The 26,566-nt window shown below is 37.9% G+C and overlaps 1 protein-coding gene across 1 annotated transcript in view; it reads left to right on the top strand.

Annotated features, from left to right (window-relative positions):
• Positions 1 to 26,566, top strand: part of TRIM24 (tripartite motif containing 24) — a 59,371-nt gene that overhangs the window by 23,911 nt on the left and 8,894 nt on the right. The window contains exons 3-15 of the mRNA XM_041398612.1: positions 6,458 to 6,605; positions 8,625 to 8,757; positions 10,040 to 10,156; positions 11,182 to 11,296; positions 11,924 to 12,070; positions 14,740 to 14,857; positions 16,715 to 16,980; positions 17,706 to 17,870; positions 19,341 to 19,520; positions 21,240 to 21,375; positions 22,443 to 22,515; positions 23,855 to 24,023; positions 24,553 to 24,851. Of these exons, the coding sequence (XP_041254546.1) occupies positions 6,458 to 6,605; positions 8,625 to 8,757; positions 10,040 to 10,156; positions 11,182 to 11,296; positions 11,924 to 12,070; positions 14,740 to 14,857; positions 16,715 to 16,980; positions 17,706 to 17,870; positions 19,341 to 19,520; positions 21,240 to 21,375; positions 22,443 to 22,515; positions 23,855 to 24,023; positions 24,553 to 24,851 (2,066 nt within the window). The remainder of the gene's footprint in view (positions 1 to 6,457; positions 6,606 to 8,624; positions 8,758 to 10,039; positions 10,157 to 11,181; positions 11,297 to 11,923; positions 12,071 to 14,739; positions 14,858 to 16,714; positions 16,981 to 17,705; positions 17,871 to 19,340; positions 19,521 to 21,239; positions 21,376 to 22,442; positions 22,516 to 23,854; positions 24,024 to 24,552; positions 24,852 to 26,566) is intronic.

The raw sequence follows: 26,566 nt of genomic DNA, 5'->3' as shown, positions 1-26,566 counted from the left end.
AATGTTTGATTTTTTCAGATTCAAAATAGTACTAATGCTAAAGCAGTTTTTAGCATACTGAATTAAAACTGCAGGAGTGAATGGCATATCACGGAGCTGGCATTGTGGGAAGAGAAAAATAACTGGAACCCATGAAAGTTCTGTCCATCTATCTATAATCATGTTTATCTTTCCTGAGCCTGATTTGGGCAGTTCAATACACTACTGGCATAGCTGTGCTTTCTAGCAATTTCTGCTGAAAACTTCAGGAGCACAAGAAGTGAGCACAAAGAAAGTATAGAACTCGAATTCCCTAGTACGTGTTCTACAAGAGCTTTTCTGGGTAGCATTAAAGGTTTTGTGCTGGCTATTAGCATAGGAAACTTTGCAAAAGAAAAGAAACTCACAGGAAATGCAGTAACTCTGTAGGTTGTGGGCAGCACTAGGATATAAATACTTTGAAAGAGCAGATGCTTTATAACTTTTTTTCACATTGTGATTTATTGAAAGACTTGGCAAAATTATCAGCTTCTAAAGAGAAGTTTGAAAATAAAAATTAATTATGCATCATAAGAGTGAGCAGAAAAGGACTTAAGACCTAAGAGATGTTGCTGATTAGATTAGACTAAGACTAAAGGGTCTTATTCTAATCAAGTGAGGGAAATTTAGGGACTTTAACAGAAGAACATGGTGTATGCAAAGCCATGAAAATAAAAATGAGAAATGTGAGATTGATGCAAGAGAGAGGACCTTAGTGATAACATGGGAGTTGGTGAAGCACACTGAGCCTCTAGTGCATTTTAATATAGGTTCTAATTCCCATAGCTCTTGTGTCCAAAACAGAATGTGTGTAAAAATATTTTTGATGGTAAGAATAATTTTCTGTATCTTTACCAGTTTCTGATCTGAGAATTTAAAATATTGTACTAGGAATGAAGAATGGGTTTTTTGTGAGATGTTGGGAATTGTGATAAATGGATATGATTCATGCTAACTAAATTGTAACTATATCAATATTTTAGAAAATAATTGTTATAAAATAATAAAGGAAAAGTATATGTGATTAGTGTTACAAAGCAGATGGGCCCCTTGGCAGATGTTACATGTGAAAAACAGGATACAGGATGTAGTGTTGAGATAAGCAAGATCCCAAAACAGAAATGGCCTTGTGATGAACAAAGTTGGGACTATTCCAGGTGTGGAATCTAAGTTGTGGTTTTATCTATGAAATAATAAGGCTTATTTGGAATATAATGCTTGCTTACATAACACAAAGCTTAATGCACATCTGCAACTTGCCAGATTATTCAGAGGGTAGCGAGGAAGACGATGAGCCTTCCTCTGAAAAGACCACCAAAAAGCCAGGAGACCCCCTAGCAACAAGTGGAGCATGCGCTATGCAGTATAGTGATGTAGAGTTCAAGAATCAAAAATAGGAGGAGATTTATGGAAAATTATTGATGAATATGTATTAGCATACAGTATGTAAGTGTAGTTTGTTTTGTATGTGAGGCAGGGTGAGAAGCCCTCCCTGTACCCTGGTCAGTTTTGCTTATGCTTTATATGAACCTTAATCATACTTAATTAATCACTCCCAAATTTTTGTATATGCTTTATTATATTTAATATACTGGATTGTATTCATTTATATAAAATTGCTGTTCAATTAAAACTGCTGCTAAATTCAGTTTTTTTGTTTATTAATTAGACATATAGAACTTCATTCACAACAGGAATGTAGTAACAAAACAAGGTATCAGCTTAGATCTGATACTAGATCCAGATATTAGGAAAGCAAGTCTGACTGCCATAATGAGGTGATTAATAAGGAGAATTTAGAGCAATAAGTTTAAGTTTGTATGGTGCCAGAGGAACCACTGTGTGTTTCATTATGCTCAAACAGCCTATTAAAGCTGTACCTGTGACCAAAATATCTCTGAAATCCAGTGGTTTATGGAGGTGGGTGATAGACTCAGGAAGAGTCACAATATGCTCTTGTACGCTTTGAAGAGATGTGGATATTAATGGGATGGTGGGGTAAGAAGGATTTCATGCATTTTGAGCTGTCAGTACATGGTTCATATTTGGAATTACGTATAGTCTTCTGTCTTCCGTGATTTTGTATGTGCCAGGAGATAGTTGTGTAAGTGAGGTTGCATTAGTGAGGTTTGGATCCAGTGGGGGAAAGCATTGCATCTAATTTACATTGGTGAAGTTTGGAGTTCACTGAATATTCATCTGGACTACTTTGCTCTCTTCCTTTGAAACCTTTGCTTGATTATTTAATCTCTTCAATACTCAAAGTGTGTTTAATTGGAAGAATGGTTATTTATTACAGGAGCTGAGAAGACAGGTCTGTTACCTCAACTCTTGCAAGTAAATGTGTTTTTTCTGCCATAAAATCTTGTGTATTTTCTTAAAATACTACTTACCTGCAACACGCTGAGTAATTTCTCCTTTCTTTAAATTTGACTGAAGGCTGAATGAACACTTCCTGGGGTTATAAATATAGAACTTGTAACTGAATTAAATGTAATTACAAGGAAAACTCAACTAAAAATAAATGTCTGCCTGACCAGAATAAAAGCTTGTAGATTAACTAGGGAGAGTTTTCTTTGAAATCACTGAAACACTGCTTGTGTGAGTTACCAAAATAAGAATGAGTTTTAGGTTTTGTAAGGGCATAACAAATATTTGCAGTAATTGTACTTCCATATGCTTTAGCTGTATGGCTTAATGTAATAAGTAGGAATTCTAGCAAAATCCAACCTACATCTGAAAATGTGTATGTCAAAGCCGAAGTGGATAGGAACAAATCTGATGCTACCTAGAAGCCATTGCTGTTTTGACAGCTTGAGTTACGACGTCTATGTAAAGCTTTAGAAATCTGTCTTGTATCCACTTGATGGATTTGAAGAGTATAAAGGTGGGGATATGTATTTTTGATACTACAAAGGAGGAGTTTTGATTCTTCTGGCAGCACCTGATTATTGGTTATTGAATCACAATTTTCATCTCATTCCACATACAGCAGGTCAAAACAGTTAAAAAACCCAACTAAAGCATATTGAAAAAAGAAAATAGATGAAGCTCTTGGAATCTAGGGAGAATTAATTACCTAAATGTCCTGCCATGTTTATCTGCCTGATTTTGCTAAAGGTGATCTGGAAAGGCTGTTGTGGGGAGTTTGGTTGGTTGGTTTTGCTTTTAATTTGGTTCCTGCCTTGTTGTTGTTGTTGTTTTGGGGTGGGTTTTTTTGGTTTTTCGTTTTTGTTTTGCTTTGATGTAGAGAATGCCTGAAAGCCTTTTTTGTTCTTTTTCTCTGCTTATTTTGTTTTTAGGGCTGGTTTTCTTTTGTTGTTGTTTTTGGTTTTGTTTGTTTGTTTTAATTTACACTAGAAAACCAAATACCCGGTATGTAACTCTCCACTCTGACTTCCAAAAACATGTCTTGAGTATTTGGGGTGCAGCACAATCACACCTCTCTGGCCACAAGACTGATGTGAAAACTTTCTTGTGCTGCCTGTTCAGTTCACTCTCCACTCAGCATTGCTTGTTGTGGTTCGTTTTGTGGTGGGGGCACCCCGGGCTGTCCCCGGAGAGCCCCCCAGGCTGTGAGCTGGCTGGCAGCAGCAGGCAGGCAAGGAGACTCCACACGGCTTCTGAGGGTGCTGAGCAGATGAGGGTTTATTGGGGGTCCCACCCCCGGGAACAGCATGGTTACTGAGGGAGAGGGGGAAAGGAGGGGGAGCCGGGGAGCCTAGGGGAGCGAAGGGGCAAGAGAGGGGAAAGGCTGAGAGAGCGGAAGGGCTAAGAGAGTGGCTGATTTCATAGCACAGTTTAAGAGGGAAATTGAAGTGGGTGTGGAATCAGATTTGTGCCAATGGGATTACGGATACATGATGGTTCAGGGCAGGACGACAGGCTTAGAATATACCATACATTTTGGAGGGGTGAGATAGAGCATACCATTCCAATAAAATGCAATACTGCAATTGCTGATGTAACTGTGCCTTGGGATACCATGGTGTAATCAGTCCTGGTTTGCATCTCAGTCTTGCAGAGAGTTGCACTGGCACAAAAAGGAGGAGACAACTGACTGAAGAGAAAGGAAGGAGAGGATTTTTTCCCCCCAAGAATTCAGAATAGTTTAAAATTTGTTTCATTGTTTTTCAAAATGTCATTGAATTTAAGGGTTAATAACAAGTGTTACACTTTAACCCCAGCTGGTAACCAAGCACCATGCAGCCTTTTTTACTTCTCTCTTTCAGTTTATTTCCTCCCTCCCTCCCCATCTCCAGTGGAATGGGGAGGAGAATCGGGGGAAAAAAAGAGATAAAACTGTAGGCTGAGCTAAGAACAGCGTAATAAATGAAACAAAGTAGTATTAAATAATTATTATAATAATAGTAATGAGAGAGAGAGAGGGAGGGAGGGAGGGAGGGAGGTGTAAAGCCCGAGACAAACAAGTGATGCTAAATAAATTTGCTCACCACCCACTGACCAGTGCCCAGCCTTTCCCTGAACAGAGATTGGTGCTTCCCCACGGTTCATATGCTGAGCATGATATTCTGTGGTGTGGAATATCCCTGTGGGAAGTTGAGGTCAGCTGTCCTGGCCACACTCCCTCCTTGTGAATGTGCTGATTGGCAGAGAGCATTGGAAGCTGAAAACTCCTTGAGTTTGTGTAAGCACTGCCTAACAAACTGATGTGATGGTTGTTGCTATCAGTGTTATTTTCATACTAAATCTGAAACCACGGCACTGTGCCAGCTACTAAGGAAAACCCCCACACTATCCCAGCTGAAATCAAGACAGAAAGCAAAAATGTTCAATTTCCTGATTACAGTTCATTTCCTTTAATTGCTTTATTTCAATTTTCTAGACTTTTTTAATGATGTCCTGACTTTGGTATTTTTCCCTTATCTACTGGTCTGGATAGGAATAAGATTTTTTTTGTTGTTGTTAAGAGAAGAAGGGGAAGAAAAATAAAAACCAAGGAGAAGTTAAATTTTTGAGGTTATTTTGAAATAGAAAACTTTCAGGCCTCATTTTGTAAAGAAACAGAAAAAGGGGCACAAGCCCAATTTTTTGTCCTTTGCAGGTCACCTTTAATGAAACTGCTTCAAACTCCAAGTGACAACAAGGGGGGTCAACAGCCCTTGTGTTGTAACTTCATTTCTAAGAAGATACTTGCTTTTGCTTTGAGAGGTAACATGATTCAGAAGCATAAGCACAGCATTGGGAATCTGGAACTCATTTTCATATTCCAGTTCTGTCAGTAACTTGCTATGTGGCCTAAGGCAAATTTTGTACTAATTTTCCTTTCTTTCCTGAAGGGGAAACTGGAACATAGTTCTATGTATATATTTTTTATCTGCATGAGATATAAATATTTCCTTCCTCTTTAACTTAATCTATATTTACCTTGTGTGGGTACAGAAGTTGTTTGGTTGAGGTTTTTTATATCACACTGAAAACAAAACCAAAACCTAAAATTGTCTCTTTGTTGCTCCTGTGAGCAGAAATCTGTCATTGTGATCTGTAGGATGTAGCAATCTTCAGACACCTTGAGGCTTTGGTCTGCAGCAGTGCTAAACATTGCCAGAAATGGGTGGTTGTTACCTAAACCAGTACTACATAAGCATGCTCACTATGTTTTACTACCAAAACCCCATTGAAGGTAGGACTACAGAGGCATTGTAAAGGAGGGGTAAAAATGAAATTATATTATGAGTGTGTGAAATGGTGTTGTCCATCATTCAAAGTTTTCAACTTGTTGTTCATATTGTGGTACTGTAGCAGTTTTTTCTTGTGTATAATATTTACTCTGTGTAGAGAGGTTTTGTTCTGCTGACATATTTGTTTTCCTTAATTATTTCTTTTTCCTAAGTCTCTTGAGTGTAGTCCAAAGAGCCCCAAGGGTTAACAGGCCACAGTTCTTGTGCATTGGTTGTAAATTGTTCTGGGGTAGCTTTTTTGACAAACTTAACTGGAATAGTGTCTTTAAGAGGTGATGCTAAGATTCTGAGGAACCTTGCTGCTCAGTATGGTGTGTTCTTCCTGAAACCAAGCAGGTGACTGGAAGCTCAAATGAAAGCTGCTTTGTGAACTGAGGGAGGCTTCTAAAATCAGAATAGTGTTGCTTGTGTTCTGTCATTAGTAAATATTTCACAGCATCTGGTATGCAGTAAACATTGTTTGGCTTCTAAGTGTGCAGGGAATGGCAGAGAGTAGTGCTCTGACTTTTATCATGTCAAGCAAAGATTTTAGGGTTACACTGACAAAATGACCTGTTTCTTTGAAAAGTCATATTCAGTTACTTGTGTGCTGTTGTTTATAATGTTCCTGTACCTCAAGGAGGTACTCCTGTTCTCATTTCACTATTTTCAGAAGACTATTAAACTGCACTGATGTATGCATACCTGTGTGTATATTCCAAACTTATTTTAACAGCTACCTTTCTTCCTCTTGTCAGGTCTGCACAAGCTGTGAAGACAATGCAGAAGCTCATGGGTTTTGTGTGGAATGTGTAGAGTGGTTGTGTAAGACCTGCATCAGAGCTCACCAGAGGGTTAAATTCACAAAGGATCATACTGTGAGGCAGAAAGAAGAAGTATCTCCAGGTAACATATTTATAATTTCACAAAGAATTTGTGTCTACATTGGAAAGTTACACTGGACCAACACACTTTTTAAAAAAAAAGTGGTAACTTGAAAGCTGGTGTTCTGCCATTTTTTTGTCTCACATAAGCTGAATAGTGGTTTATGTTGTTTTTGGGGTGGTTTTTTTTTTTGTTTGGTTTGGTTTTTGGTTTTTTGGGTTTTTTTTTGTTTGTTTGTTTGTTTTGGTTTGTTTTTTTTTTTGTTTTGTTTTTGGTTTTCGGGGATTTTTTTTTGTTTTTTTTTTAATTTAACATGTTGTAAACTAATAAATTCATATAGATTTTATCTTCCACATGGATTGTGCTTGCAGATTATTGTCTAGACTTTAGAGATTAGCTGCAGAAAATACTTCTTTAGGCATTTGGTTTCTGTAGTTTTACTAGAGGTCTAATAAATGGTTAATATGAGCTTTATTGTTGTATACAGCCGGAAAAGGAGCACTAATAGATTATATATTTTCAGCATTCTGATGAAAAGCCAGCCAAAATTCATGTTTTAGCTAAGTGTCTTTTGAGCTTGAAATGTTTTGCCTTAGAAATGTAAGGGAAGTATATTTTGAATTGGGGCATTTTTCCTCAGTAGGATCTATGATAATTTGGGCTAGAAGGGACCTCAGGAGATCATCTAGTCCAGCGTCCTGCTGGACTGTCCATTTGGGCCCTGAGAACCAACAATGGTGAATGTGGTGTACAGTACAGCCTCTCTGAGAAATTTTGACTACTCTATGGTAGAAAAGGTTGTATTTCTCTGTTCATTGAGAACCTCTTTTGTTTCAGTTTTTCCCCCACTGTGTCTTGTCTTCTAGTGTCATTGAAGGAGGTTAATAAATGTTACAGGATGCTGACAAACATTCTACTGGTTCTAATACATCCATTGGACTTACATGATTTTTCTTGTAAATACATAATTTTTAGATATTGTTATGTATTATTTTAAATATATGTATTAGAATATATACTTATTTTAGTTCCACCCTATCTAGTACTAAGAGATAATCTCTTGCTCAAAGGGTCTTCTTCCACCATGGTACTTTGAAGATATTTGCTGTATTCTGTATCCCACTTTCACCCGTGGTTAACCAAAAGTGAGTGTACTTTCAAGAGAGGACAAAAGTGGGTAGAAGTGGCTGGTGGACTGTTAGGCAGAACAGGACTTGCTGGGAATGGCCTCAGTGCACTCAGGCCTCTTTGGGAGGCTGTTGGTGAGTTGGAAAGAATTTTGACTGAAGGATACAGATCTGAAAATAACTTCTTCCATATTTTTGGAAAATAAATAAACGAATGGGTATGGAAAAGAGACCTTATTGATCTGCAGTGAAGAATGGGTTGCAGTGTGAAGCCAGTTTTCATTACAGGCTGTATAATCCTTATGAACTCAGTGTCCAACCTAACTCCTAGGAAATCAGGCTTAGTCAGTTAAATTGTTTAAAGAAACAGATTCAGTTTCTGTGATGTGGTGTTTCCTGCACCCTTTGATACTTGCTCACTAGAATCTGAATGAGACCTCTCACCCATTTAGAATAGGGTCCTGAAGGGAAGTTCATATTTCCTGGCTATTACATTCTGTATGTTCTACACTTTGAATGTCCATGTCTTGATGTCCTCAAACCCCTTTCCACCAAGTGAGCTGAGAAAGAAGACAGAGCACAAATTAAGTCAACCACCTCCTCACCTCCATTTAAGAAAGGAGCTTGCTGATTGTGCAATGTCTTTTGCAGCTGCAGGAGTAGTGGTTATTCCTTTTGTAAATAGTTTTGTGAGGTCAGAAGAAATTATGTTAAAATAGGTTGTAGACATTTTCCGTTAGAGAGGGTGCTAGCTCATGCTTGAGCAAGAGTGAGACATCGCAGTTTGAGCTTATGGCTGTTATAATCTCAGTGAGGGACCTGATACACACTTGTACATCTAAGGAAAAACAGGAGAATGCAAATCTTGAACCAGTTCAGGTAGACTGTACTAACGTCTTCCTTTATTCCACAGAGGCAGCTGGTGTGACCAGTCAGCGACCAGTGTTCTGCCCTTACCACAAAAAGGAGCAGCTGAAGTTGTATTGTGAAACCTGTGACAAGCTGACCTGCCGAGACTGTCAGTTACTAGAGCACAAAGAGCACAGGTATCAAAGCAAAGTGTGTATTTTATCCATCTCACAGGAGGGTAGCCTGAAGTAGATTCAGGCAATCTAGTTCTAGCTGTATAGAACACAGTCAGGTGGAAAAAGTGTAAACTAAAATTTTCTGCTCAGACACGAAACTCACAAAAACCAGAGATTGTATCCCAGAGAATGTGATTGATGAGTGTCTGTTACATTTAGCATAAAACCTAATTCTTCCCATTGTTAATCTGGTGACTTGAGCACAAGACCTTTTTTACAGTCAAGTTATTTGGTCAGAATTTGTTGCTATGCAGATCTTCAGAGAGTCCTTAGAAAACACCAGGGCTGTGTTATGCAACTGTTCACTTATGTGTAATTTCTCCATTTGTCATTCAACAAGATTATATAACAACATTACCAAACTGTTTCAGAATGGAGAAAATGGGAATTCTTTTTTCTGTGAAGAGCTCTTTCAGAGGAAGAGTTAACCTACAGTTTGGCTAATACTGGACTTTGACAACACTATAACACTCAAATCTTTGTGTCGCTGTTCTTTTGGTCATCTCTTACTGGTCACTGAAGCTGAAAAGCAGAATTATATACAACTTCTGAGTGCAAGACAAAAATCTTGCTGGTTAACACATACTGTCATGTTTTGGGGCAGAGGCACTCTGGTTAAATATTAATATATTTGCTATACCTGATGCAACCACCCAAAGAGCTTGCTTGCCTGACCAGGTGAACGTCAGTAGGTGGAGAAGTGTTGGCCACCGGTGCTCCTTGGAACAGGCTAAACATTGCTCTTGCAGAGTTGCAGTCTTCCTCTTTTATTCTCCTTTTCTTAGTATTTATATCCCTTTTATAATGTGCCACCCTAAAGATTTTGGTTCCTTGATTTAAAATGTTACCAACTTCTACCAACTCAGCAATCTCTTCTATTTCTGCATCCTTGTCTTGCATGAAGTAATAGCTTACCTGCATTTTCACATTCAAAGTGATGACTACCTCAAAACATTACTTTTTCTTTTGCTAAAATTAGGCTATGTCACACAATATCATTTTGTATTTATGAAAATCGTAAATTCTTACTCCAGTGTGATAGGAAATAGATGGTAAAATTAAATGTACTATAAATGAAATATATAAGCATTTGCTGACATATGTTTCCATGATGACAGTTAAGTTTCGGATTTACACAGCTCCTTTCTTCAATTAAAGAAGTATTATTTTGTAAGTCACTCTGCTTTTTAGCAACTATACAACACCTTTTACATGTGTAAATCCTCACTTCTTTTTACTACAGGTACCAGTTTATAGAAGAAGCTTTTCAGAACCAGAAAGTTATCATTGAGACACTAATCACCAAGTTGATGGAGAAGACTAAGTACATAAAATATACAGGGAAACAGATCCATAACAGGTTTGTATTAGATTATGAGGTTAAAACTGACAGAAGGCAACTTTACATATACTTTACATATGCTGTAGTTTCTTGAAATGTTTAAGTTAGTGTATTTTGTACCTCGCTCCTTTCATTCTTCCAGAAAGAGGGATTCTAAAGTTCACTGTAGTGACTGTTGCCTATTCAGTATGCTTGGTTGTATTAGGTAATTCTTCTGCTCAGCCTGTGGACTTAATGGGCAACAGTTACTTGGGTGCAACAAAACAACTTGTGCAATAAAGACTGTAGAATACAGTCTTAAATGCTTCCCCACCATCAGCACATTAATTTTCTTAGTGTAGATCCCTCTTAGAAAATGAAAGGTTGTGACTCAAATTTTCATAATGTTTGTGACATGTATTTGAAGATTTATGTAGTACTTTTATGCTTGGGGCTCTATTCACTGGGTACTGCAAACCCAGGAGAAAAATAAATCTGTAAAATGCAATCTGCAGTGAGCCTTTGTGGCTGCTCTTTGAGCAGAGTTCAGGGGCAGCAGTAGGCAGGGAGATTCAGCTCAGCTGGGGATGCCAAGTGTGACTTGAACTCTTCCTTCATCTTTGCAGTAGAGGTTTCCCCAGCGTAACATTAAGCTTTGCTGTTGTGAGTTTGAGCACTGCTGTAGAAACAGCTAAATTAGTGCTATTCTACCTTAGGTGGAAATTAGACTTTAAGCAGTTTTGATTGGCATGGACCATTCCAGAAAAAGTGCCAGAACTCTGAAAATCAACAATTTCAATTACAGTGAGCATTTAATAGTGATAAATGTCAGAGTTATGGCATTAGAGTTTGCTACCAGTTAATTAATTTTATCATAGGTCACTCTTACTTGCTCTATTTCTCCCAGTAATTTTCCTGGCTATAGGTATCTGATGGTGCATGTATTAATTGGTGCATATGACCAAGAAGTATTGTAGTCTAAGCAACAGATTTATTTTTTAGTACTGTTTAGAAGATGGGTTTATGAGCTAAAGAACATTATTTTCTATACTGTCTGCTTACAGAATTCTTGAAGTGAATCAGAATCAAAAGCAGGTGGAACAGGATATTAAAGTTGCCATATTTACACTGATGGTAGAAATAAATAAAAAGGGAAAAGCTCTGCTGCATCAGTTGGAGGTAATTTCATTTCTATCATAAGAAAGAAAAATTTCAATCTTAATATTTTCTTCTATGTATTCACATTACAGTAAATTTCTAGCATTAGTCCCCTGTGCATGTCCTGTCATGATTCCAAAGTGGAGAGATGTCCTATACAACTACTTGAGCAAGTGGGGTTTTTGGTGGAGGAAAGTTTGGTTTTTGAGGGGTGGCCAGTTTCTTTCTCCATGCTTTTGCAATTCATAATTCCACACATCATGCATGAAAAGTGTTCTATCAGATTTTTTAATAAATTCAGTAATCCAGTAGCAAATCACAGAAGATAATTGTCTAGAATGGGTACCTGGAAAAATAATATCTCCAGTTGTGTTTTAAAAAGAGTGTGTGTGTGTGTGTGTGTAGAGAGGCACATGCATACATATAAATATATGTAAAAATGTGTCAGTAGCACAGACAGTCCTGATATTTTGAGTAAATGTGTACTGACTTTTCTGTTTGTTCTGACTTTGCTGCATCAGGGGGCAGGAGTCCTTTTTAGAGGAGCTAAGTGAAACCACTGTGATCATTGTGAATTACCAGTATGAAAGTTAATGCCTTTTAACTGTAAATTGAACCTTTTGACTGGAACCGCTTTTCTACTTGCAGACTCTGGCAAAAGAGCACAGGATGAAACTTCTGCAGCAACAACAGGAAGTGGCAGGTCTCTCTAAACAGCTGGAACATGTCATGAATTTTTCCAAATGGGCAGTTTCCAGTGGGAGCAGCACAGCACTGTTGTACAGTAAACGTTTGGTAAGTTAGGAAGACAGCTCTGTCCATTCACCTAGAGACTAGGGTTAAGTCAGATAAGCATGCACATGCTTGTCTGGAGTACTGGGTATTAGAATTTTTCATGATTTTCTACTAATTGGAATATTAATATATGGTTGTCGTGGTTTTCTCTTAAACATAAATACGGAATGTTACTATTAATTTAGCTCTCTGATCATGGTTCTCTCCTGTTACAATACCATAGAACTACTGTAGATCTGCAGAAGTAGGAACAGCTCATTTTCTGTGGGTTGAAAACCATGGAGCCATAAAACACTGAAAAAAATGTTGTGTGGCCTACATTATCATTGTGCTTCTTTACAATATTTGCTACAGCATCTGAGTTCATGAAAAACAGTATTTGTATATCACGGTGTCTGGTATCTAGTGTTTTAATGTAGATATTATTGTATGTCTTTGTTCTGTCAGGTTCATCTCCCACTGAAAAACTTTCAAAATCAATAAAAATTAAACTAAGGTTTTTGTTTGTCCATACAAACAATTACAAAGCTAAATATTTTATTGCTATAATGACCCTTAAGACCTGAGTGCATGTTTTCTCACGAAGCTGAATGTTCATGATGGACAGAAATCCTAGAAAATTTGAAAGAAAAAAAAAAACAACCCAAAAGCTTACCTTGATTTTTCCAAAGGTTACTAGACTGTACTTGCCTGATAGCAGCAATCTGGGGCAATGTTGAAGAAAGATGCTAGATGCTTGTTTTTTCCAGTTCCTATAAACTGGTTCACGTTACTAGACTGTACTTGCCTGATAGCAGCAATCTGGGGCAATGTTGAAGATGCTAGATGCTTGTTTTTTTCCAATTCCTATAAACTGATTCAGAAAGTTTTTTTCTTTATTTTCTCATTGGTTAGTTGAGAACCTATCAGGGTATTTGGTGGGGTTTGTTTGTTTGGGTTTGGATTTGTGGTGGTGTTTTTGGTTTTTTTTCTTTTTTTTTGATACCTGTTATTGATAGTGCAGGCTATAGCAGAATATGACTTGTTTTTATCAACTTCAAGTAGTTAAATTCATTTGATCTGCCTTATACTGCCTCAGCCAGTCATATTTTTTTTAATTGAATAGAGAAAAAGGATATCAAACTGAGTCATGTTGTTTATAATTGCTTAGTGTTGCCATCAAGAGTCTGCTACATGAGTAAGAAAACAAATTGTGTTTCAGGCATCTTAATCATATAAACATTAGGCAGCTGAAAGAAAGGACCATCTAGCCCAGAAAGCCTCAGCAAATGAAAAGTATTTTTCAAAAGAACAGATTGAGCTTTAGAAAGTTGGTGCTGCTGGGGAGCTGAGTAGATAACCCATCTGTGGGCATTTGGAAAAATCTGTTTCCAAGGAGTTTTGCGTAGGAAGAGCATGTGAGACTTTTGCTCCAGCATATCCAGGAGGGAGGAAAGAATGACTTAAAGGCAGCATTAGAGCTTGGGGGCTGTACTCTCAGGTTGTACTTTTCACAACTACTACTAACACGAGGTAACCAGTCAGGAGTTTATCTACAACACCTGTGTGCACAATAGTAGGAAAATAGTGGAGCAAACTATGACAGGAACTGTGTGTGACCAGTACTGGTAACAGGACAAAAGCCTAGAATTTCTGTAGTGTCATCTACTTGATTCTGGCAGTATACACAAAAATCCTAAGGAAATCTCTATCCAGAATAATAATAATAATAATGCACTTCAATTTTTTCCATGGTAATTTAAAAATCTTTAGTCATGTTAAATGTTTTTGAGTATGGTCTTAAACTGACCTGCCTAAAATTGAAATTAAAAAACTTGTGTCATTTTAAACAGTTGAGATGATTTCGCCAAGCATATCTCTTTTCCAGGAAATAATCTGTCACTCAAGAAAAACAAGAGTTGAACTCAAGTTTTTTTTTTTCCAGGTTCTGCTTGCTGTGTGTGATTCTAAAATTAGTGCCTGTTGTATTTTGGTATATCAGTTCCTGACATTTCTAGTGAAACAACTGCAAGACAACATTTTCTTTCTAGGCACTAAATAAATTGTGAGCATTTGGTAGAATATTCTCTTGTGTAATCACAGTCCAGTTCTTTGGAACCAAGGCATTTGAAAAAATCTGAAAATATTTGTGAATCTGAGTTTTCAAAGACAGTTTATTAAAATCTGTTCTTTGGCTGTCTGAAGAAAACTTAAATTTAGTACAAAAGAAAATTCCCTCAGATCATACTTGTTGCCAAACAAGTGGCATACTTTGAAAGAAAAATGAATGGGCTAAAATAGATTAATGGGGGAGAAAACATCAACAGTTGTGTAAATCTTAGCTCCACTTGCAAGTAGTTAAAGTCATTGAATATAATGGCCAAGATTTTAGAAGGATATGTATTCCTACAGGGAAGAATTGTTATTTTTGTTTAGGCTGTATTCCTAAAACTACTTTAGGAATAAGGGAAAGATGTTAAAAATACCTCTTTATTTGTAGCTTGGATAAATTTCTCTATCTTTAACCTCAGTTCTCTAGAGGCTTGTTCAGGGGGGTTTTGATAGTAGGTTTTTTTGATTGGTTGCTTTGGTGTGTGAAGGGGTGTATTTTTGGGGGTTTTGTTCTGTTCAGATATATGGCTCTGGCCCCAGAGGAGAAAAAAAAAACCTTGTTTTTGTTCTTGTTCTAGATTACATATCGACTACGGTATCTCCTCCGAGCAAGGTGTGATCCTTCCCCAGTGACTAACAATACCATCCAGTTCCACTGTGATCCTAGCTTCTGGGCTCAGAATATTTTCAATCTAGGTGTGATACATTTTTTATTAGCCTTTTAGTATCTTGATCCTATTTGGAAAGCAGCTTTCTTTTTGTGACGACAGCCTCTGCGCTATTTATTTCTTCATTTACTCTGTTAAATGTATTTCCCTAACTGTGAGAAACATTTAAAGTGCATTGCATGGGGAAAAGTATTATTTATGAATACTGTGATAAAGTATTTACAAACTTACTTTATTTGAATGGTATATGTGATGGTGAAAATAGCAGCTTTCAGTTTTCTGGTCAATACTTCTAACTTCTGACTTCTAAAACAAGGAAGGCAGTTTTTAATCTTATTTCACATCCAAAGAAAGGGTTCCTGCTGTCAAACAGCACTCCCAGCTCCTTTCCCGTGGGACAGCTTTCAGCCATGATGATAAGCACCCTAAGAACTCAACAGCTTAGCAGGAGGACTTAAAGGTTTTAGAGGTCTTTCAGGATTTTGACTGTTGTGGTGCTCCTTTCTCTCTCCACTGTTATCTTGGTGGGCATTTTTGTTTTTCTGTCATGTGCAGAAGGCTTTGTGAGATGTCTGTGGGACATTTTCTGCCTTTCATCAGAAAGTGTTCTCTCAGTGTACAGAGGTGCAAATGTGTGATTCTCTACAATGTCAGAGGCAGGAAGTGTTATGGCAGTTCTTCAAGGCAAACAAGCTCCTTTTCCCAGACATGAGGACATTGGATGGTAGCAAGGAAATTCTCCAAGGTCCTTCTTTATAAATAATTTTCTTGGAGACAGGAATTGAAAGTGAAACATGTTTCTAGAAACCAGCTGTCAGCTGTGTGGTGGTAACTCTGAACTGCTGCTCAGCTGTGATGTTCGTCATGAGCTGACTTTTTCCTGTGTTTGGTGGACTCTTTTTCTTGTGTATATTTATGTAATGAACTTCCGAAATATGGTCCCTTACATTCTGAAAAGTGCTACAGTAGAAATGGCACCTGTATAGACCAAGCTTTCAGCCATGATGATAAGCACCCTAAGAACTCAACAGCTTAGCAGGAGGACTTAAAGGTTTTAGAGGTCTTTCAGGATTTTGACTGTTGTGGTGCTCCTTTCTCTCTCCACTGTTATCTTGGTGGGCATTTTTGTTTTTCTGTCATGTGCAGAAGGCTTTGTGAGATGTCTGTGGGACATTTTCTGCCTTTCATCAGAAAGTGTTCTCTCAGTGTACAGAGGTGCAAATGTGTGATTCTCTACAATGTCAGAGGCAGGAAGTGTTATGGCAGTTCTTCAAGGCAAACAAGCTCCTTTTCCCAGACATGAGGACATTGGATGGTAGCAAGGAAATTCTCCAAGGTCCTTCTTTATAAATAATTTTCTTGGAGACAGGAATTGAAAGTGAAACATGTTTCTAGAAACCAGCTGTCAGCTGTGTGGTGATAACTCTGAACTGCTGCTCAGCTGTGATGTTCGTCATGAGCTGACTTCTTCCTGTGTTTGGTGGACTCTTTTTCTTGTGTATATTTATGTAATGAACTTCCGAAATATGGTCCCTTACATTCTGAAAAGTGCTACAGTAGAAATGGCAATGGCACCTGTATAGACCCGGGCTGGGGTTCTTGTAAGACTTAAAGTGATAGATAAAACCAAATCATATTTATCAATCTAGTTTCAGAAATCACAGCCATCAGGCCATTTTGTTTATGATCAGATATGTTCAGTTTCTGTAGATAACCTAGATATAAGAACCAGTGAAGAAAAATAAAAGAAAGTCTGAGTAAAGAAACAAATTACTTCAGAAATTGTTTTTGAGTTCTAGTCAGGCTGCATGTTGCTGACAGCGTGATGGCATTTCTGCTAACTGCCATACTTCAGTATTGATTTTATTTCTTTTGGTTAAAATAGGTTCTTTAGTAATTGAAGATAAGGAAACTCTACCACATATGCCCAAGAGCCCTGTGATGGAAGCAAACTTACAGCCACCAGGCAGTTTACCTCCCAACCAGCTCTCCAAGTTCCCGACACAGATCAGCTTAGCTCAGCTCCGCCTCCAGCACATGCAGCAGCAGGTCATGGCTCAGAGACAGCAAGCTCAGCGCAGAGCAGGACCAGTAGTTCTGCCAAACCCAAGAATGCCAGGAGCCATGCAACAACCTCCTGCTTCTCATCAGGTAAGTTACGAGTGTTTTCAGAGTCTCTTTTTTCCATGGCACTGAAGGAGAAAATAAAGTAAGATAGGAAAAAAAGGAAAGCACTTAAACCTAGATACATAAGTTCAACTATCATCATCTTCAGCACATAGCTATGTAGATGGTTTAGAGGACATTTTCTTTACTGAGAAATGAGTGGGCATTTTAAACTTGCCTTGCAAAATGTGTGGTGGCACCCAGTTTGTATTTATTCTTTAAAAAAATAAAATCTTGTTGTATCCAGCCATATACAGTGCTTAGCAACATTTTTGTGTTTTTGTCAAGTGATCAAAAAGTCAATGTCAGTAATTTTTTTTGCTACATATATTTTGCATAACACCCAATGATTCTCTCATGTATCTTTCAAAGTTGGAAACACTCTCACTGTCTCTTGTTATATCTCTTCATATAATAAAATAACTCAAAACTGTCTACTAGGTTTTAACATTGAAATTCAATGCTTTTGATCATTCAGATAAATGGTGTGATACTATTTATTTGCATATAATTTATGAGGAGTTTCAGAAGTTTAAAAGGACCGTTTAGTAAAAAATATGTGGGATATAGAACAGATCTTGGCTAACTTCAGAACTTTGCATATAATTTATGAGGAGTTTCAGAAGTTTAAAAGGACCGTTTAGTAAAAAATGTGGGATATAGAACAGATCTCAGCTAACTTCAGAACGCTTTTTATTGTTTTTATGCAGGCACCTCCACGCTTGATTCATTTTCAGAATCATAGTCCCAAACCCAATGGTTCAGCTCTTCCTGCACAACAGATGAGATTTCCCCAAAATCAGAACCTACCAAGGCCAGCAGTGAAGCCCAGCCCATTGCAAATGGCATTCTTGGCACAGCAAGCTATAAAACAGGTAAAGTGTATTTCCCTTTTTACTCTCCATTTAGAAATGAAACATCAAATGTGCCTTACATAATCTTTTGCACTACACTTCTAGAGTGCTTTTCAATTAAAACAGAGATTACATTGTTTTTCTATTACAAGATACGCGCAGTTTTCTTAATGAGGTAACTGTCAAGTTGCTTTCATTTTCACAGTTCTAAGCAGCTGAAGCATTAGGGAGGTGAGCCACTGTGTGTGCTGAGCAGGTGTTTCATTCTCCTACTTGCTGTTGTTGTGGTTTCTGACCATTTATCCAAAACTTAGCATGCCCGTGGTCTGCACACTGGAGTCATTGAGAAAACAAATCAGAAAATCGCAGTTTATTTTAATGATAGTGACTTCACCAGAAGCCAGGTAAAGCCTTGGCTAAAAAGCTAGAGCTGCCATGGTTCCCTAGGATATGGCAAATCTGAACCTTTACAGGTGACAGGAAAAAAGAGATTCCACAATTGTGACACCTCTGCTGAGTGAGACTGATCAATGCCCAGCTGATCAGCAGCTGGACTGGGACAGAAGCAAACACATTGGTGTTTAGGAAAGCTCATCTTTATTAAAAAGCATATTATTACCACATGAGTTGCTGGGTGCAGGTAAGCAGGAAAGAATCAAACAAATCTGTGACCTGAAGAGTGGGGTAATACTAGTTGTGTTTGCAATGCTTGTAATGTCAGAGAACTAATTCAACTAAATGGAAGAAAGCTGAACAATATCTAAGAGGACTTGTGAGAATAAAAAGTAAGTCACTTCTATTCTGTGCCTCTGAAAAGAAGACTGGTCTGTATAAAAGCCTTTCTTTCAAGCTACCTCATAATTCAGTAATGCCTTTCTGAAACTAGAGGCCAGTAAATAGAATGACTAACTAAAAAGAAATTGAGCAGAGTCAGATTTTGCCTGCAGTTGCCAGGAAATTCCATTAAAAACTGCATTTCTAGATGAGAAAGAAATTTTGTCTGACTTGACTGTGCAGTTCATATCATGGTGTTAAATGTATATATGGATGGAGATCCAGTCAGCATTTCAAATTCTTAACGACTTTATGTTGTTAAGGGAACATCAAAGACTTAAGGCATGCAGGTTTATTTGGCAAAGCACTGGAGCAGTTGTGCATTCACCCTATTACCTGTAATACTTTTATTTAACAAAAACTGTTACTTTTCTTCCACAACACTGTCAGTGAAGCATGAAATATTAATAGATACTTAACACTGCGGTGTAGCTTTGAATTTAAGAATTTGCGTTCATTTCTTCTATTCATAGTTTTCAACTACTTGTTATCTTCCATTGTCTTGTGAGATCAAATGAGATAAAATCCTGATTTACTCTGAAGTTATGTTTGAAGTCAGCTTCCTGAACTAAGCTGCTGGTTTTATCAGTATATTCGGTTAGATGTGACCTGTTGCAAAGAAAAAAAATGCTGAATTGTGGATTTTTGTCTCTTTAGTGGCAGATTAGTAGTGGACAAGCTTCATCCACCCCTTCAACTGCAAGCAGCTCAACATCGACTCCATCCAGCCCCACAGTCACCAGTGCTGCTGGGTGTGATTGGAAGAATTACGGTCCCCCCGTGATAGATCTGAGTTCCCCAGTGGGCAGCTCCTATAATCTGCCATCTCTGCCTGATGTGAGTGTAACATAGAGGCAATGTTTTAAGGATTCTACTTTGAAGTCTTAACGTTTGTGAGAAATAGAAACCTTTTAGACTGAAATTCTGTTTGTCAAAATGAAAGAGTTCTAGGAAGTGAACAATGCAGTTTTCCTGCGCGGTTGCTGGAAATACTCAGATCTATTCTGGGAGACAGCTGTTAGGACAACTAAGAAAAGTAGGATTACAAGTTGTAATTGTAATTGGACATGTTTATTTGTATGCTGCATATTTTTCTGCAGCACTCATAATGATCCTTACAAAATCCTTATAAAAATGTGTTAGCTTAGCTTTCATTTACCAGTGTCTATAGATAGCAGTGGTTTGCTGATGGCATTTATGGTAGATTTGTAACATTTTTAAAATCTATTTTTAACTTATTAAAAGAGCTATCTTAGGTAGGTATTATTGGTCAGCATACTGGATATATTCCTTATGTCTCTTCCTTTTGGTACTTCTTTTCTTTGTATATTCTCTAACATGCCTCTTAGCTGGTGATAGAGCATAGTAAGATCATAATTTCTTAACCCTCTAAGCTTCTCTTTTATAGTATCTTCTGTATGGTACATGTTTGCCAGAGTTCCATGTTGGAGTTATTGAGTCTTAGGTGATTTTATTTTCCACATAACTGCCTCACCTGGTTTTTGTGGTCTAAGGCTTGTAGCTATCTGAAGTGTCATTGTTTTCTAGTCATAGCTTGCTGTTACTTCCTTTATCTCTCATCTGTGCTTTGTTTTTACCTACATACTGTGTGTTCTCTTTATTAAAATGGAGTACATAGACTACAGAATCACAGTATCTGTCAGACTTAAAGGGTGAACTACACAACATGGTCATAAAACTACTGAGTCTGTGAGACTTCTTAGCATATTTATTTCTGTGCACAATATTATGAACTCTTCTACTTGTGTGTGATTTGAGTTCATGCCTTCAAGATACATGGCCCAAATCACTGTAAATATGCTGACCTTGCCAAGGTCGCTGCATCAACTTTGGATACATTTTATCAAATGTTATCTTAAATATTGGAAGAAACCAAACCTTTCAAAAAGTCATTTCTCCTTATCAAACCAGAATGTGTAGTTTTTACAGAAAGTTAGAATGCTGCTTTGGGAGCCCCTGGAATAAAGTTCAGTTGTCTGGCCTGAGTCATGGTGGAAAGAACAAGTGTTGGTTTGCTGTTTCCTTTTGAGTCAGTATGCATGGCTCCTGTCCAGAGGGTATGTGGGACAGATGGGATTGAGTGTCCTTTGAGTTTCTTCCAGTCCTGTTCAACACCCATGGATTAAGGGGTATTTTGTGTATAGCATATTATATTTTCAAGAGTATTTAATGTGAGCAAGTCCAAAGAAGGTGTGGAGATAAACTTACTTCAGTGTGTGAAGGCTCCATGTTTGATTTAAGACTTCTCTGTAGCCTGTGGAGAAAAATTGGCACCTACAGAATTATCTGCTCTTAAAATGAAGTGCTGTCTGGATTTGGCTATTTAATTTTCTTTTTAGGGAAAGCAGGATTATATGTTTTAAAGTAACCATCTCACTATTGGATGGGTAAAATTTGGTGAAATGCATTTTGGTCTTCACTTTCAAAATAACAGCATAGCAGAGGCTTTTTGGTTTTGTTTGGTTTTTGTTGTTTTGGAGGGGTTTTTTTCCCTTCCCAACACTAACTGCTTCTCTTTGCTTCCCCGCCTTTTAGATTGATTGTTCAGGAAGCATGACACTGGATAATGCTGTAAGGAAGGATGGCACTGTAGAGCAGAATCAGCCAAAACCTCCTTCAAACAGGACTGTGCAGTCACCAAATTCCTCAGTACCATCACCAGGCCTCTCAGGTAATTCAGTGTGGTGCAATTTAATATTTAAGTGGTGCAATTGAAAAATCAAATGTGGCAGTGTTAACACTGACATCAGAATTAATTCGGTTTTATATTAAACATGAGAAATAAGAAAGTGAACACAAAGTTGTAGAAACCCTAGTAGAAGGTAGAGATAATATTTTAGCATTGTGATCAAAAGTTAAGCATCCAGATCTTAAAAACAGGGAGGGGAAAAAAAAGGTAGATTTTAGCAAATTGGATAGAAATCCATAGGAAAGTGACTCACTCAGGTGTGCAGATTAAAACCTAGCAGCTGTGGTAAGAGACAAGTATTTGAGAAAGTGAGAGAGGATGTAACAGCAGACTAGAAATGGTGCCTTGGGTGGGCAGTGCAGCACTGACACAGGATGACCAGAGAAGTTACTGTGATGGGTGGCTGAATGTGGTAGACCTGGAGGATCCGGGAGATTCCTGTCACCGTGTTGGTGGCCCAACAGCTGGCAGCTGACCATTTACTGACCTGAGCTGTGGGAAGGCTATGTGAGTGGGAATTCCCAGGGAGCGGTCATGCAACGTTGGTGCGCTCGCATGGTGGTCCCACATTCCTGCGGGATAGCAGAGACAACAGGTACATTCACAAGCAGCACTAACAGCCCACTCAGGCTTCTCAGGGCTGCTGCTCAGCAATCTGCTTCACAAGGCTTTTGGCTCTCTGGGCCCCAGACCTTTGGTCTCTCTCATATCTGTCCCCCAGACTTCTTCCTGCTCACCAGCTCCAAGTTTCCTGGCAGTTCTCCTGAGAGATCTGCTTGAATTTAATAAGACAAAACAGCCTGCAGTGATCAGGTGGAGAAGTCAGCCAGGCAAGGTACTCACCCATCAGCCTGCTTGCATGTAATGGCCCTTTCTTAGTCCTCTTCCCCTCTGTTATCTCATGCCTCTCATCCTTTCATGAAAATGTATTAAATGAGATATTTCTTACTGCAGGAGAAATTTTCCCCAAAACCTGTGTACTTCTCTGAGTCGTATGTCAGACTTGGCACAGGCCTGTGTTCTGTTCTAATCTGATCCTTCTGTCCTAGGAGGAATCAGTGTGACAAATGTACACCCTCCAATTCGTTCACCCAGTGCCTCCAGTGTTGGGAGCAGAGAGAGGTAAGGAAAGTGTGAGAGAAGAAAATGTAAATTTCACCTCCACAGAACATGCCTCAGTCTCTTCTCTCTTTAATGCATAAAGATGTCGATTTGTCTCACCTCTGTTAACAGGTCAGGCCTGATGGTTGTTACAGCACTCTTTGCATTCTAAAAGCAGTAATTTCATTTGTAATGTATTAATAAAACATCTAAAGATATATTGACTCTGTAAATGATGGCTAGGTTGGCGTTATTGAAAGAATACCATTTATAAATTAAGTTTTAAGTTCAGAAAAATCAGCTAAAGGAAAAAGCTGCATGTTGAAAGCCCTTGCGGAACCATAAAGTACTTCAGATTTAAGGAACTGATGCTACAAAGAGGGTTATTAAGCATTTTCTGCTGCAATACAGTTAAGTGAGCAGTAGATATCTACTGAGAGTCTACACAAATGTTTTTCTCCCTTACTGATGGAATATTAATGAGCAAATATATTTACACAGCATTTTTTAAAGAGTGCAGATCCATTAATGTGTTGCAATAAATTAGAGCATACCTCTGACATGAGATTAATTTTTCATGCAGAGAAAAATCAGATGATATTCATCCTACTTGAGTTGGAAATGCAGGTGCTTTTTAATCTGGAATACCTTTTGCTCTATTCCATTTACATGGTAAATTCTGTGAAGGACTCTAATGAACAGGTTAAATGAACAGTTTAAATGGTTGTTTGAAGAGTCTTTACTTGCATTGAAAAATGTAATTTGATGTGCTGCTTCTTGAATTAATTTTGTTAGATTTAAATTCTTCACTTTTGTTTAAAAAGATAAGCAGGTATTTTAAAGTTTGCTTGTCCATTCTCATCCTGTTAGGACTAAATACATGAAAAAAGACAGATCTAGTTCTAAAAGTAGGGTCCAGGTTTTGGTGGAGCTGCAAGGCACTAAGAAAGTTTTCCATGATAATGTAAATATGTATTTTATCTGCCTTATTCAGTTGTGTAGTTTACAATGTTCAGTGGAAGTGCTTTTTTGTGCATGATTTGAAAGAAACTGAGACTATTTGCAAATTTTGGACTGATGGGTCAAACCATGAGTAATTCTCTAGTTTTGGGTCAAAATATGGATAAATCTCAAACTTTAATGGTGCAGCCATTAAATTTTTTCCATTTGGTAATGCTTTTTCAGTATACATCAAAGGAAATAAACTTGGATGTTGCATTCCATAAAGAGAATACTACTCAGGATTAAAAGAAACAAAGTAGATTAACATCCTGAGGTCTTGGAAAGCATCAGTGTACAAAAGGTGTCCAATTCTGACTCCCAATTTAATTTTTTTCCTGCCTCTTCCTGTCATTTACAGTTCTAGCTCCTCCAGCAGGCCACCAGGAGCTGATTCTACACACAAAGTCCCTGTTGTTATGTTGGAGCCGATCAGAATTAAACAGGAGTCAAGTGCATCAAACGAGAGCTTTGATTTCCCAATTGTTGTAGTGAAGGAAGAGACGGAGGAGGAATCCCGGCCTCGGAATGTAATGTTTGCAGCTAGAAAGAGCTCCTTTCTCTTTGGAGGGTATTTTGTATTTATGGGGACTAAAATAATTTACTTGTATTTAGGGGAAAACTAAAAACCTAAGTAAAAGGAAGAGGTGAAATTCAAAATCAAACTAGTCCTACTGCCAATTAAATTAAATGGTGTGGTCAGACTGCTTTTTTCCATTGAAAACCTGGGAAATCCAGGAATAACTGGCAGAGATGAAATTTTCAGGTGCTGCTAGGAAGTGTTTCTAGTCATAATGCAGGAATATCCATAAACAAGGTACTAGATTTTTGGGCCATCAGAGATTAGTTTTTTATTGGTGGAGTAGTAAATAGCCTTTCATAGCTAATTTCTTGTGTTCATTTGCCTGTGTTTTAGTGTGTTAGTAATTTCTGCATGCATGTAGCAAGTTGTATGGCTGCTGGTATATAAATGTGGTATTCAGGTCAGTTAGCACAGTTTTAGGGTCATGTAGATTCACATAAATACTGTAATCTCACTTCCTTTGTTTCTTCCTGCAGTCCATACTTACTTCCTTGCTGCTGGATACCAGTCACAATTCGTCTTCCGAGGAAGCTGTGCTAAGAACAGATGCACCAGACAGCACAGATGACCAGCCAGGGGCACTGCAGGAGAACATGTTCCCTGGGAAAACAGCTTGGATGGGATCCTCCCATGCTGGCGAGGGCAGAAAAGAGGATGATCCGAATGAAGATTGGTGTGCTGTATGCCAAAATGGAGGGAAGCTCCTTTGCTGTGAGAAGTGTCCCAAAGTATTCCATCTTTCTTGTCATGTTCCTACATTGATGAGCTTTCCAAGGTAATTGACTATTTCAATTCCATCTAAAATTGCACTAGAAGACATTAGACTTGTATTGTGAAACCCGGGGTAAGAAGTTTCAGTCTCAGAGGAAGAGCAGTGCCTTCTTTAAAGTCTTGTATCCAGGAGTTTTATTAGTTGGAGAAAATCTGAATTTTCATGAAATTTCAGCTTAATTGTATATTTTCCTACAAAATCTAGTAAAACTCTTCAATTATTTGACAATTAAGCAAGATTACATCTAGGGCATCTATTATTAAAACGGGGACACAGCATTAGCAATCTGTCATAAAATGTTTTAAGCGTGATGGAATATAGTTAAATTTCTTAAAAATAATGATTTTTTAACAAAAAAGAAAAATTAAGACATGTCTACAGGAAAAATCTGAATTAGTATAGTATTGAATATATTACTTCAGTGCTAAACATGGCTACACTCCAAGCATGGGATGTGTAGTGACTGACATATTGTATAACAATCTGTGTTGAAACAAGCATTAGGCTTCCTTGGTTGGCTGTTACAAAACCATTGCTCAGTTTCTTGACTTTCAAAATAGAGTCTTAAGTAGATTATTGTTATATATTAGTGGCATTTGCTTCTGGAATTAGTGTCTTTGATTAAAATAAAGGGCATTTGTCAATGCCCCAGCTTGGAAATGTCATGCAATAAGCTTGTTTGTATTAAAGGATAAAAACATTGGTTATAACATGCTCATTGGTTAATGCTTTTATAAATATTAGGTTTTCTGATTAAATATCAGCATAGTTTACTGGTGTAAAACATTTGGATAGCAACTTAGATTAGCAGGTTGATCATCTCTGTGCTACTCTGAACAGGCATACTTCTGGAAGTATATCTTTCTTTTAAATGTCAGTTGAAATGGCACATAAAAATGTTTCTCTTACTTTTTGAAACTTCAGTTTTCAGGTTTTTTTTAATTAAAACAATGCTACATTACAGCTTTGTGCCATAAGGAAAACCCAGTAAGGTTACAGTAAGCACTTAAATTAATAAATATTTTTTCTGGCAAGGAAACAAAAAGGAATCTTGAAGCAGGTAGATAACTATGTATTACAAGATTTTGTTTCTATTAAAATTAAATAGTCAATAGCAAGTCTTTAAAATGCTTCATTTTTACTGGATCATTCAGTGGAAACTGAGCTAATGATGTCTGAGGGCAAGAGAGCCAAAAACCACTTTGGTGGCAGGTGTTCAGATCTGTGAAGGCACGTATTCCTACAGGTGCATTGTGTTCCTGGGCTCCAGAGCACAGTTAGGTGAAGTTTCCTCCTGACTTCTGATGTATCAGGGTTTTGTTCTCATCTTTGTGGGGTTGCTTCCTTTTTTTTCTGCCAACTCTAAGTCTGCCAAACAAACTTTAGTCTCTTAGCATTAGTTCCTTCAAACACACAGAATAATTCTGTTATTATTGTGTCAGGGGTGTCAGTCTGCTGCTTTCATGGTTGGTTTTTTTTTCCCTGTTTAAGGTGGATAGAGCCATTTCATAAGTTCAGAGTCACAAGGTGTTTTGGGTTGGAAGGGACCTTTAAAGAGCCTCTAACATGAATGCCCCTGCAATGCTCAGGGACATCTTCAACTAGACAAGGTTGCTCAGAGTACCATCCAACCTGGCACTGAATGTTTTCAGGAATAAGGCATCCACCACCTCTCTGGGCAACCTGTGCCAGTGTTTCACAGTCCTCACTGTAAAAAA

This window comes from Onychostruthus taczanowskii, unplaced genomic scaffold (genome assembly GCF_017590055.1).
Source record: "Onychostruthus taczanowskii isolate IOZ18803 unplaced genomic scaffold, ASM1759005v1 scaffold15, whole genome shotgun sequence".
In the NCBI taxonomy this organism is placed as follows: Eukaryota; Metazoa; Chordata; class Aves; order Passeriformes; family Passeridae; genus Onychostruthus; species Onychostruthus taczanowskii.
Note: the sequence above shows the minus strand (reverse complement) of the source record. Positions and strands in the feature narration are given on the sequence as shown.